This window comes from Acinonyx jubatus, chromosome X (assembly GCF_027475565.1).
Source record: "Acinonyx jubatus isolate Ajub_Pintada_27869175 chromosome X, VMU_Ajub_asm_v1.0, whole genome shotgun sequence".
NCBI lineage: Eukaryota > Metazoa > Chordata > Mammalia > Carnivora > Felidae > Acinonyx > Acinonyx jubatus.
The window spans coordinates 87,811,540-87,825,604 of record NC_069389.1 but is presented as its reverse complement, the minus strand read 5'-3'; the positions used below and the strand labels follow the sequence as shown (position 1 = coordinate 87,825,604).

At 43.9% G+C, this 14,065-nt stretch overlaps 1 protein-coding gene across 9 annotated transcripts in view; it reads left to right on the top strand.

Annotated features, from left to right (window-relative positions):
* CHRDL1 (chordin like 1) overlaps positions 1–14,065 on the top strand; it is a 116,204-nt gene that overhangs the window by 69,100 nt on the left and 33,039 nt on the right. For 6 of the 9 annotated variants that reach the window (XM_053201547.1, XM_027054984.2, XM_027054983.2 and 3 more), the window contains 2 exons: positions 6,588–6,733; positions 8,385–8,478. In XM_053201547.1, the coding sequence (XP_053057522.1) occupies positions 6,588–6,733; positions 8,385–8,478 (240 nt within the window). The remainder of the gene's footprint in view (positions 1–6,587; positions 6,734–8,384; positions 8,479–14,065) is intronic. The other 3 variants (XM_027054986.2, XM_027054985.2, XM_027054982.2) reach the window with 1 other exon arrangement.

Genomic DNA, 14,065 nt, shown 5'->3' with positions numbered 1-14,065 from the left:
TTGGGAACACAGAGTCCTGACTAGGGTCTGTCCCACTAGTGGGAGGACAGCTGGGCTTCCGTGACTAGTTTTGTAGGATTGTCTTTCTCTGGTTGGAAGACACCCAGAATAGTCACCTAGTCTAGCCTCTGGCCTTCAAGTCGAATTTCTTTCCAACAGAAACTTGAAACTTAATTTTGGAATGAGAAATTCCACAGCTTTCTAGTGTCTGACTGAAATCGTTAGTGATGCAGGTGGTATTCCTTCCCACTTGGCATAGTTTGCCAATTTGTGATAAATAATCTGACCTCTCTTCTAGCCTTCACCTTTATGACTTATTTAAATGTGTTCTCATTTAACATCTTTTTGTGCCAGCCCCTCTGAGGACAGCAGGATTCTCCTTGAAGTCAGGGGCATGCCTTATTTACCTACCGTACACATAAACACAAAACAAACATCGTTTAATTAAATGTCCAGTTATCCATGGAAAGAAGGGAATCCCTCTATGTTCTTCGGGTTTTTTCAGGATGTGTGTGTGTGTGTGTGTGATCATAATTCAAGGGAAGGTAACCTCTTCCTTCAAGGCTTGTACCTTCATCTCTCAATTCCCCATCCACCACCACCTCCGGCATGGTCTGCATATGTGCTGGGAGCCGACCAGTCGGATGACAGAGAATGAGACTGGACACATTAGCACCAGGCTGAGCCATCAAGAGTAAAGTAGGAACCTGAGTAATGGCAGCAATGGCAAAAGAAGGGAGAGGCTTGGAGACCAGGAGATTGGCAACTGGGAGCTCTGGAGGGGTTTGCATCTCTCATAAACAGTGGGACCTGATTAGTCTCCTGACGTACAAGCGACCTTTCTGAAGAGCCAAGAAGTGGCCCACTAAGAAAATAGAAATTTGAGGGTAGGGAGAGTGGAGAAGTCAGCAGCTGGCATGCGGACTTTGGGTTCCCGAGGGTGGGAAGAAGGCTAGTGCCAGGAGGGAAGAGAATGGTGTACCAAAGGAAGTGGGATAGGACCACAGACTTCTTGGTTAAAATGTGTCAGTTTCTCTGAAGAGAAACAAAACAAAACCAAAGAAACTTGTGGCAAGGCTATTCATACTAAGATATTCCTGACAATGTGTAACCTCTCGTAGAAGTATTGGGATTATAAAATCTGATTGCCCAAAGACAGTCATTTACCCCAAAGTAATGGACTTCTAATGATGGCATTTGAGGTAGCAGTGAGAGAAAAGGAAGGAAGAGATATTTAGGATAGGGGAGTGTTTTTTGAGCCCCCTGGAAGTCATAGTTCTGCTATTTATAAGGCCATCCTTAATGGGATGGAGGGGTGTGTGGAAGAAGTAGTTTCTATTCCTGGCATAACTATAGTCAGATGGCATCGTGCTGGTCTCCTTACCCCACGATGTCCTTGCCCCGCCTCTCCTCAGAGTAGCACTCCCCTGAGGGGCTTTGAGGCCAGCTATGCTTTGGACGCATTTTCTGCCACTTTTCAGCCAGGAACACCGAATGTGTTCCAAGGATAGTTGGTTAGAAGCCCGGCCACCTTGGAAAATCGAGGAAGGCAGAGGGTAGAGTACCAGGTGGCCTTCCTTGCTTCTGTGGTTCCTTGCATGCTGTGTTGGCCTTCTAAAATCCAAGGCAAGGGGCGCCTGGGTGGCTCAGTTGGTTGAGCATTCAACTTTGGCTCAGGTCATGATCTCACGGTTCATGAGTTTGAACCCCGCATCGGGCTCTGTGCTGACAGCTCGGAGCCTGGAGCCTGCTTCGGATTCTGTGTCTCCCTCTCTCTCTGTCTCTCTCTCAGTCAAAAATAAATACACATTAAAAAACAGTTTTAAAGATGTAAGGGGAAATTTAACTCCCACGTCCCATTCTTTTTTTTTTTTTTTTTAATGAAACAACTACCCATTTTTATTAGATAAAACTTCAGGTTCCAAATCACTTCTCCAAACTTAATTAATTAATTAATTTCTGAGAATGCATTCTTTCCTTTGCATTATAAATGAAGAATGTAAGGGCCTTGCTGTTCCACTTTACTGTGCAGCTAGCATTTGAGTCCATGCCTGTTTAATTAATTAATTAAGTAATTATTATTATTATTAGTTCTTATAGTTTTAATCCACTAAGTTTTGGGGGAGGCTTTTTAAATATATGTTTTTAAATTTTAATTCCAGTATAGTTAACATACAGTGTTAGGTTAGTTTCAGGTGTATGATACAGTGACTCAACACTTCCGTATGTCCCATTCTTAGAAAAATTGAGACCCCTTGGGGTGCCTGGGTGGCTCAGTCAGTTGAGCGTCTGACTCTTGATTTTGGCTCAGGCCATGGTCTCATGATCATGAGATCGATCCCCACATCGGGCTCCACGCTGATAGTGGAGCCTGCCTGGGATTCCTCTCTCTTTCTCTGCCCCTTCTGCACTCGTTCTCTTTCTCTTTTGCTCTCTCTGTCTCTGTTTCTCCCTCTCTTTCTCTCAAAATAAGTAAATAAACCCTAAAGAAAAAAAAGAAAGAAAGAAAAATTGAGACCCAGAGGGGTAAAGTGGCTTGTGTAAGGTTGTGGAGTGTGGATACCTAAGCTGGGATTTTTGACTCAGTGGTCTTTGTCTCCCAGTTTGAAAAACATTCTTTTCTTTAGTAAAAATTGTATACATTTAAGGTGTACAACATGCTTATTTGTTATACATAAACAGATTGAATTGATTAGTGTGGTCCAGCTAATTAACATCATCTCCTCACATAGTTCGTGTTTGTTTTGTGGTGAGAACACCTGAAATCTTCTCTCTTAGCCGATTTCCGGGACCCAACACAATATTATTAATTATAGTCATCACGCTGTACATTAGCTCCCCAGCTGTATTCATCTTACATAACTGCAGCTTTATACCCTTTGACCAACATCTCCCCTTCTCCCTGAACCGCAGACCCCGGGAACCACCATTCTACCTTCTGCTTCTATTATTTGACATTTTTTAGATTTCACCAAAAGGGAAATCATGCCTTTTTTTTTTTTTTTTTTTTTTTTTTTTTTTACCTCTGTATCTGACTTATGTCACCTAGCATACTGTCCTCCAGGTCCATCCAGTATTGTTGCAAATGGCAAGATCTCTTTTTTAAGGTTGAATAATACTCTGTTGTGTATATATACCATGGTTTCTTTTTCCATTCCTCGGTTGACCGACACTTAGGCTGTTTCCATATCTTGGCTATTGTGAATAGCACTGCAATAAACACGAGAGCACAGATATCTCTTGCATGTACTGATTTAATTTCTTTCCTGCCAGCCAGTTTTAACACCCACTCTGTGTAAAGAAAAACATACTTCGAGACAGGAAAACTGTATGTCTGAGTTGGGCTTCCTATTAGATAGCTGTGTGGCATGGGCCAAATCTTTTGGGGTACCAGTAGCCTCACTTTCATAATGCCCCCACCACCACTCCATTAAGGATATTAAAAGAATGAAATAAGAATAAATGGAAAGCTATTAACATAAATTTATTGTGTAAACCTAGCATTAACTTGCTCATAGTTGGTTTCTTTTTCTTTGATTCTGTTTTGTCTTTCTGTCTTTTGCTTTCTCCCCATCTCCTGTTGAGCAGATTAATAGACTCCATGCCAGGCCGCTAGGCAGACTATTGCAAGAAAGACTCTCAAGGTCATGCTTCCCCTGGAAAACCTCACCCTGCACTTGCCCCCCTCCCCCCCCCCCGTTGATCCCTTGGTAGAAGGCCCAATTCAAAGATCAATCCACATTCTTCTGAGGCAAAATAATTCCAACCCACTTTTTCTTCTTTTGGTATTCCAAAGATCTGTCAACTCCTGTAAGAGTCACGGTAGATATTATTTTGTAGGTCATCCTAGTTTTCCTTCACCACAAAGTACAGATATTTGGTGTAATTAGAGCCCAGGGGGGTGAGTGGGCCCTGCTCCTGTCCTTTCTCCAGTGAGTTTCATTCCTGTCTACCAGCTAAATCTGTCTGGTTGTGTCCCGTTGTGGGCAGGGGCCAGGACTTAGGGTCTGCTGGTAAGAAATAAACATTTTCTAGGAGCTGAGGCTTCTTTTTAAGGAACTTCTTTTGCATCCTGTAAGGGGTCATTAATAAGCAGTTCACACCCAAGGAGTAAGTTACTCAGAAATTGAAGCTAGATCAGTTTATATAACAAAGTATAGAATTGAGTTAGTTATAGAAATCACTGAAGCCAAAGTAAGTGTGATATCAGTTTTCTAGGTATTCTAGGCCAAAACATTGTAAAGGAACAACATAACCTTCATGTTCCATTGCTTTTGGTTTTTAAATCGAATGGCCCCTTCCTTGTTCCAGGGTTGATGTGATTGATAGCCTCCTTGATAGTGGCAAGGACGGATGATTCTAGAATCAGACATCAGTTCAGATTTTGGTGCTGCCACTCACAAGTTGTGTGACCTGGGGCAAGTCATTTAATTTCTTAAACCTTAGTTTCCCCATCAGCAAAATAAGTAAAAGCCAAGGAGAAAATGCATGGAAAAGCACTCACCATTGTGCCTGGCATATTAATTAGGGCTCAATAAATGTTAGCTGTATTATTATTATTATTATTATTATTATTACCATTCACCTTTATTATTTTCACCAACATCCTGAGGACAATTTTATTCTGTTTTGTTTTATTTTGTTTCAAGTTTTTATTTAAATTCTAGTTAGTTAACATATAGGAAAATATTGGATTCAGGAGTAGAATTTAGTGATTCATCTATTCTGTTTTTTTTTTTTAAAACAGTCATACTGAGGTATAATTGACCCATAAGATGGACTCAATTTCATTATACCTTTTTTTCTATTTTTAAAAGTTTTATTTATTTATTTATTTTGAGAGAGAGCGAGAGCATGAGCAGGAAAGGGGCAGAGAGAGAGAGAGAGAGAGAGAGAGAATCCCAAGCAGGCTCTGGACTGTCAGCACAGAGCCCGACATGGCGCTCAAACTCAGGAACCGTGAGATCATGACCTGATCCGAAAATCAAGAATTGGACGCCCAACCAACTGAGCCACCCAGGCGCACCTTCAGTATACCTTTGACTGATGGGAAGGAAAGGACGCTTTCACTGTCTGAGCCTTCCCTTAACAAAACACACAACTCCTCTGACTACTCTTCTTCCACTATTCTACAGAGGGCACTTTCCCAGCTCTTTTTATATCTATTGTTAATTTGTACATCAATGATTAGCTTCATCTGGGTTGTTTGGTGTGTGTGCGTGGGGGCGGCGGGTGTGTGCGTGCATGCACACACACACCATGCATCCTAAGGAAGCCCAGTAAAAAGACTTTTTGAGGCCATTTAGAGTCCACTCACCAAGTGCATTGGTGCATTGAGTTTTTGCTACATGGGAACCCTGCACTAGACCCCACAAAGGAAAGAGACACGTAAGGCAGCGTCCAAGTCCTTAAAAAGCAAAACATGCATATGTGTACATAGGCTGATAGAAAGAAGATGGAATTTGGGGCCATCGCTCACTACATTTGTGACTTCAGAAAAGTCCACCTCAGAGGTTTGTTACCCTCAAATGAAAAATGAAGTTCAAGATCTGCCTTCCTTGATTGATAGGGTTGTTATGAGGTTCCGGTGTAATAATCTGTGTGAAATCACTTCGTAAATTGTTGGCTAGATGACTATAATTCAGGAATATGAGATACAGTAATATTCAAGTCCCAGACTGTGTGCTTCAGAAATCACATGTCTTGAGAGGTCCAGATCGTGGGCTGGAGCTATTGGAGAATGCTTTGCAGAAGAAAAGGGACTTTTCCTGAGACTTCAAAATCGAACAGGACTTCAGCAGGTGGAAAAGAGTGGGAGGAGGGGGGAGATCTTGGTGATGGAATTAAAAATAAGCAAAGACTTCGTGTGGTAACCATACTTCAATAAAAAAAAACAAGCAAGGACCCCAGGGGCCAGAACAAACATACAAGAACATACCAAGTGATATAAAACATGGGAGGGGGTAAAGTTACCAGGGTAGTTATAATAGATGGTTTGTCTTCTGAAAGGACTCCCTCCTTCCAGGCAAGTTAACACGTTATTCATCTGGTCTGTTAGCTCCCTCAAGGCAGGAGTCTTGTCATTCTCTGATTTCTCTCTAGTACCTATTCTAGTGCCTGGCACATCATAGGTGCTCAATAAATGCTCACCAAATAAAAGAACAGATGGGTGATCATATCAGTTGCTGTTCTTGTCTGGTCACTTTAATATTATCTAAAGTCATCGGCCACTGAATTAGAAACTATCTGTAAAATTCTTTTAATGTTTATTTATTTTTGAGAGAGAGAGAGAGAGAGAGAGACAGAGCATGAGCGGGGGAGGGGCAGAGAGAGAGGGAGACACAGAATCCGAAGCAAGCTCCAGGCTCCGAGCTGTCAGCACAGAGCCCGACGCAGGGCTTGAACCCACCAGCCGTGAGATCACGACCTGAGCCGAAGTTGGACGCTTAACCGACTGAGCCACCCAGGCACCCTGAGGCTATCTTTTAACTCCCTCTATATGGTACAGCCCTGTCTGCTGTTGGGATTTATGACATTCTTTGCAATGATGCTAATACTCGGTGTGGTTTTTCTCCACCCTGTCCCAGAAGACTCCTTACCCCCAGCGAACAACAAGGTGACCAGCAAGTCATGTGAGTACAACGGGACCACTTACCAACATGGTGAGCTGTTCATGGCTGAAGGGCTCTTTCAGAACCGGCAACCCAATCAATGCACCCAGTGCAGCTGTTCGGTAAGACCCAGCATTTTAATGTCCCTGCTGGCCCCTACCCCAACACCAGAGCTTTCTCTGTGCTTACACCTTTACTTTGAGCCTACACCGTGAGGTGTTTGAATGGAAGATGAATTGCATTTGAATCCTAAGCCTCCCTGTTGATCTACTCCCTGATCTGCATCAACCCTGAACAACCCTGACCTATGTTAAAGTCAGACCCAGTTATATGCTGGTCTTGAAGCTTTAGGACTGTTTAAATAGACAAATATCAGCTGACGGTCTTCATTTGTCCTCCTTTTCTTAATAGTCACACCAGCAAAGCCTTCATTAGAAGGACTCAACGATTTTTTTATGTTTATTTACTTTTGAGAGAGAGAGAGAGAGAGAGAGAGAGAGAGAGAGAAGGAGCGCGCGTGCACACACGCGCGAGCGAGTGGGGAAGGGGCAGAGAAAGAAAAGAGAGGGAGACACAGAATCCAAAACAGGCTCCAGGCTCTGAGCTGTCAGCACAGAGCCCTATGCGGGGCTCGAACTCACGAACCGTTAGATCATGACCTGAGCTGAAGTCGGATGCCACCGACTAAGCCACCCTAGTGCCCCAGTTCACAAGAAAAGAGGGGTATCTCTTGGATCCCATCTCTGATGTATTCTCCTAACCAGTTTGTCCCTGGTGCCGTGCATTGAGAACTCTCTCAGCAAAACATGATTATTTCTGTGACATTACTTGTCAGAACTGTGTATACCCTAGGAGTAAAGTAAATCGATTATATCTTCACGTAATTGTGCAATCCAGAGAATGTAATAGGTAGAACCAGAAAATGGAATAAAATGGCCATTTAACCTGAAGTGAGAGGAAATGAAGTTAGATGTAGAAACTTTTTATTGCCAGTAACGGCCTTAAACACTGGATTGCCAAGGGACGTTTGAGAATCTCTTCCCCTAGGGACTTGTAGTAAAAATATGGTATCTCAGTAGTTTGGGAGAATTTGGTTGTGGCCTTGCCTTCCTAATGACTTTTTAGGGAGCCTTCTCACCCCAGAATTATTGCTTCTAAGAATTAAGAACAAGGTGTAAGGAAAGATGTTTGGAACCTAGAACTTTAGGGAGGTGGAATCTATGTAAAGACAGACCTAACAGCAAGTAAGTTTGGTTCTCTCGCTTGCCTTGTGCTGAATTGAGCTGTCCATTCCAATCAGCCCGTGTAATTTTGCATTCCCCCCCGGCCCCCGAGACAATTTGTCTCCCTGGCTTGGAGATTTATAAAGAAGGGGGACTGTCATGCAAATCTGCATTCCCTGAAGTCCCAGTGTCCAGCTGGGGCACAATGGGGACCAAGGGATACAATGCAAAGAGAAGAGAAGGGCAAGACCATATTTAGGGCTTTGGCGGGGCTACGGCAGCTCTCTCACTGACTACCCTGTACCACCTCAGGGGATCCCCAGCGAGGATTGCCAACTCTTCCGTGACTTAGTCTCTGGCCTGGAGAAATAGTAAGCAAGAAAAAAAAAATAAAGCATAATCAAATCTCGGAAGTACCTAGAACTAACTATGCGAGGGCACTGGGAAGGAGTAGCCCATTTTGAGTCCCTACTCATCCCAGGTCCCAAGCTAAGAAGCCTTTACTTATTCCCAGATCCTTCTGACCTTAAGTTCTGTTTTTACTTGGCAGGAGGGAAACGTGTATTGTGGTCTCAAGACTTGCCCCAAGTTAACCTGTGCATTCCCAGTCTCTGTTCCGGATTCCTGCTGCCGGGTGTGCAGAGGTAGGTACCCCGTATCCCAAGAGGTAGGGATGCTGCTGGACTTGGAAGAGAGGAAAAAGCTTCCCAGCGTCCTAGGACGGGAAATTTTCTATAGTAGCCTTAGTTTAGAGCCAGGGGGTGGGGTGGGGGCAGTTGATTCACAAAAGGGAGAAAAACAACACTGATTTAAAAAAAATTTTTTTAATGTTTATTTATCTTTGGAGAGAGAGACAGAGTGCGAGCGTGGGAGGGGCAGAGAGAGAGGGAGACACAGAATCCAAAGCAGGCTCCAGGCTCCGAGCTGTCAGCACAGAGCCCGACGTGGGGCTCAAACTCGCAAACTGTGAGATCATGTCCTAAGCCGAAGTTGAATGCTTAACCGACTGAACCACCCGGGGGCCCCCCAAAAACACTGATTTTAAGGGCAACCACCTGAAAGAAACCATGCGGGAGTGTGGCAGGAAAGAAAGAGTGAGCATCATCTACTGAGAAAGTGTCTCTGTCTCTTCTCCCTTAATCTCTTCTAGCTTTTACTGTGTTGTAAAACACAGGCCATTTCCATGCACAGCCTTGAAAGGAAGATTGGGCCTTGCAAAGCATTGACATGACCACTTTGAAAACTGTGCAGGGCAAATGTAGATATATTCTTTAAAACCCCACCGTCCAATGGTGACAAACTCAGTAAAAGCACATTGGAAGGCATCGTCTTCTCAAATTATAGCCCAAATGGCATCAGTGTCTTCTCAACCCAGTTTTTTTCTTATTTGGTTTCCATTCCTTTGATAATAGCGCCATTTTCCACTCTGGGTTCCTAAGGTCAAGCATAATCGCCTTTAATTTCTCCTTTATTCCCTCTTCTGAGATTACTATATCAGCAATCTTCGATCTGTCTCTTCTGGCTGTCTCTAGCAGTATTCTAATTTTGTCTTCTTTCCGTCCATCCAATCAACATATTTATTGAGCATCTACTTACCATATGCTCAGCCCTGTGCTAGAAGCTAGATACATATTGGTAAATACAGTGAACATACAGGGCACCACTAGACTATATGGCATCTGTATGCGAATTTTAAAAAGAATCCTTTTATTTAAGACACTTTACTGCCATTTGCCAGAAAATGTTTGCGAATGCACTCCCTTAACGGCAGCACTTTTGTGCAGTACACACCCTCTACAACTGTATGTAGCATACATAGCAGCAAAGGTATGTTCTTTGCTCTTGTGGAACTCACATTCTACCATAGAAGACAAATCATAAACAAAGAAGTAAGTGAAAATCTAAATATAAATATGTGAGTGCCATGAGGAAAACAAATAAAAGACTGAGGGGATAGCATTTACATTGAGTGGGAGGGAAGGCCTTGCTGAGGTGACATTTAAGCTCTCACTTGAAAGATGAAAAAGACCCATCCATGCAGAGATCCTGGGGGAAGAGCATTCCAGGCAGAAAGAAAAGAAAATTCAAGGGCCCCAGCAAGGAAGAGCTCAAAGCATTCAAGGATCTGATGACCAGTGTAGCTGGAATACAGTGATTATAGTCAACTGGCCTGAGATGAGGCTGAAGAAGTGAACAGGAGTCGGACCACACAGGACTTTCAAGGCCACGGGAAGGAGTTTGTATTTCAGTTCTTAAGTACATTGGGAAGCCGTCAGAAGGTTGTGAGCAGGGCATTACATGAACCAGTTGATGTCTTAAAAAGATCTCATTGGCTGTTGTGTCCAGACTAGATAAGAGGGAAGCAACGAAGCAAGGGTAGAGGAGAGGGAGAAGGCAAGTGGAGAGTGAGAGTCTAGTGTGAGAGGGCAGATGCCTGGTTTAGAGACACAATATAGAGTAGTGGTTCAGCCTGGAGCCTCTGGAACCAGGCTGCCACGGTTCTAATCCCAGTCCTGCTACTTTCTCGCTGGATAATCCTGAGCAATGCATTCAACCTTTCTAACAATCTTTAAAGGGAGGATAATGTTAGCACTGACCCCCAAAGGGTTGTAAGGTTTAAATAATGCAGGAAAAGGACCTAGCACAGTGTCTTGCATATGGTGCGGGCACAATAATGAGAAATGGACAAGTTTGAAATATATTTACAGCATTGCTTCTTGACCGTGTGTCTATATTAGAATTACCTTGATAAATTTGTGTCCAGACTGGGGGTGGAGGGGAAGAGAAGTGATTCTAATGTACAGCCAAGGTTGAGAATCACTGAGTTAGAGGGACAAAATTATAGGATTTACTGATAGGGGATGGGCAGTTGACTCCTATACATTACTGCTAGGTTAATCTTCCGGAAACCTAACCTTAACCATACCACACCTCTACTCAAAAGTATTTGTGCCGGGGCATCTGGCTGGCTCAGTCAGTAGAGCATGTGACTCTTGTTCTCGGGGTCGTGAGTTCAAGTCCCATGGTGGGTGTAAAGCTTACTTAAAAAAAAAAAGTATTTATGTTGACACATATCGTACCTACTAAATGCCAGTCACAGTTCTAAATGCTTGATATGAACTCATTTTCTCCCATGAGGACGCTGTGTGGTGAGGATGGTTGGTGTCCCCACTTTATGGATAACGAAACTGAGGCAGAGAGAGGCTAACAGCTTTGTCCAAGGTTATGTAGCTAGTGAGTCAAGGAACTAAGGTTTGAGTCCTGGCTGTCTGGCTCCAGGCTTACCCTCTTCACTCTGGCACTGAAAAGAATGGCTGCCTGTTGCCAGTAGAAAACACGTCAACCCATGTTGTAGCTTCAGCTAAACCCTTGAGGCCCACATTCTTCCATTTGTGTACCTCAGGTTCTACTCACAGTGTTCCTGTGCTCTTTTCCCTTTGTACCTTCGCTCTCCCCCTCAAGATTTCTCCAACTCCAGTGTGCTTCAGAATCACCTGGAGAACTTTCAGATCCCCAGACAACCACTACAGAGATTCTGATTCAATGGCTTTGGGGTGGGGTTCCAGATTGTGCTTGTAGATATAGGCCCCACTGTGCACTCTGAGACAGGTGGTCCACACGCCCTGCTTTGAGAAGCCATTCCTAAGACCGTGTAGGTGACTGGAGGTGGCCCCAAACAATGGTTTACATTTGAGCTTAGTGCACTTAAATTGAACCTGTTAGAAGTCTGAGACCTGAAAGCAATAGAAAAGTAACAAATGTCACTCTCTGGTCAGAGCATCTAATTCCAGTCATATGGCAACCAACTTTGGGGTGAACGAGTGACAGCTGGTTCATGGTAAGGAACTGGGGGGAACAAAATGGCGGCCTAAGTAACAACTGCACGTGTACAGCAAGATCTGGGAGGAGGGAATACCACCTCTTTCTGGAAAATCCTTTTCTGTCCATCTCTGCCTGTGGAAATCCTACAGGTTTCTCAAGACGTACCTCACATGCAACTGCCTGAAATTCTGTTGTAGGCGGTCCTCTGGTCACGTTATGATAAATGCCAGACGGAAGGCCTTTCTCTCTTCTTTGCCTTCCCACCTCCATCCCTAATTTCTCCACCCCCAAACCCTGCTTATCCAACGGCCAGCCTAACTGCCCCCTCCTCCATGAAGCACTTTTTAAAAATCCTGTACGTTAGGAGCAAAACTCCTTCCTTTCTGAGACTCCTCAGCATGTAACTGGCCCTTCTCCAGTAGCATCTATCACTTTGTTACCTTTTGGTTTTCATTATGTGTGCCCATGTCTTATCCGCCCTACCAATTATAAGCTCCTTAAGGTAGAAACTATTTCCGATTTATCTTTTTCTCCCCCTCACTGCTCTAGGGAGAGAAATGCACACTAGCTTGGAAGTATTGCCAGGAAGTTATAGTTTGAATTAGATGCAATGAACATATGGTATTATTGTTGTGTTTCCTTCCTCTGAGTTACTGGTTGACAGTGGTTGGTGGTGCTGGCTATATATTGGCTCGTGGTCAGTAGGAAATCACCTGGTGTCACGTCTGATCCCCAGGTGGTTTTTCCTCCCCGTCGCACTTCAAGACACTGTGATTAATATTATTTTAGAAAGAAATGACCTTGTTTTGAGTGCTGATCCCCTCTTTTTTTGAGGTGGGGAGGGCAGAGAAAGCCGGAGAAAAAGAATCTTAAGCAGGCTCCAAGCCCAACATGTAGCCTGATGCAGAGCCTGATATGGAGTCCCATGTGGGGCCCGATGTGGGGCTCGATCCCATGGCCGTGAGCTGAAATCAAGAGTCAGAGACTTAATGGACTGAGCCACCCAGTCACTCCTCTGTGTATCCCTTTTAATATGTTCTGTTTAGTGGTTGTCACAAGTCAATGTGGATTTAGTCACAGCCTGATTTGGTTTGTGCTTCAGTAAGGCCCTGGATCTTTCGGTAGCGGTCTCTCCCAGTGTGTGTGTCTGTACGTCAATACAGCTATTACATTTAAGCCAGAAAAGATGGGTATTTTGTTCCTCGTCTCTCTGCCATCTCTGCCCCAACCTGAGTCTGCTCCAAAGGGAAGAGAGTCCATACAGAGCAGAGGTATACATGTGGCTGCTAATATAACCAACTCGTTGCTCCGGTCCAGTTGTCAGGCTGAGGTTATTTTGTTTGGGGCAAAGGCTACAATGACAAATCTACACTGAAGGACAATTAATAAAAGAAAGGAAACTGCCACAAGACATATTTTGCATCTGAGAGACAACGTGGCACAGAGGACATAGGCTCTGAAGTCAGAAGGACACAGATTTGCTTTTACTCAGGTTTCACCTACTCGTGGTGTTACCTCGGGGAAGCTGCTGGCCCACATACAGCCTTGTTTTCTTTTCAGCTCTGAAAATGGAGATACGTAATATCTATCACCCATGCAAAGGCTGTAAAAAGTAACTGAGATGACCTGGAGATCTTGGAGGGGGGAGAGTTGTCTACACCCTCCCCTCTGTATCTGATAGTCTTGCCTTTTTATTTGCTTAATCTCTGTTCACAGAGTCCCCATCTGCTGAACACTTCTCTCATCACAATTTACATTTCTTTTCTCATGTCCTCAGAAGCAACACATAAAAGCAAGGTATTACCGATCACGTGTTGTCCCTTCACACAGCTGACGGTTCATGAAGTTCTTTCTCCGCCGTCTCTTCTGCAGCCTGAATAAGTCATTCTCTTTCGTCTTGTCCTATGAAGACTGAATCCTACACTTCCATAAAATTGATGCTTTTTTCTCAGCCTTTAATTTCTTTACATCTTTCAGTTGTATATAATGTGATTGAATCTCCTTTGAAGTCCTCATTTTTGAAGCACCTTGTTATTTTTTTTTTTCTGTCGAAATGTCGTGTTTTATAAAGGTATGTCTTGTATAAGCATGTTACTCGTGCAGCAGAGAATGCAGACACGCTTCTCCCCTATGCTGGCCACCCTAATTGCAGGCAAAATACTGCGGAAGAAATAACCTTTTGAGTGCCGGACCTGCAAACCTTCATATAAAGGGCCCCATTGAAACCCGCTCTCTGTTCTCTCACCAAACACTAGCGTGTGCCTCTTTTCCTGCGTCAGATAGCGATAGCGGCCACAGATTGAATCTCCACCCCAACCTCCATTATTTAGACGTGCCCCTGAGCCTAGGACAGTCAGGAGAGTGTCGGCACGGGGCGTGTCATTGCTGGCACTTGAGCAGACCTCATCT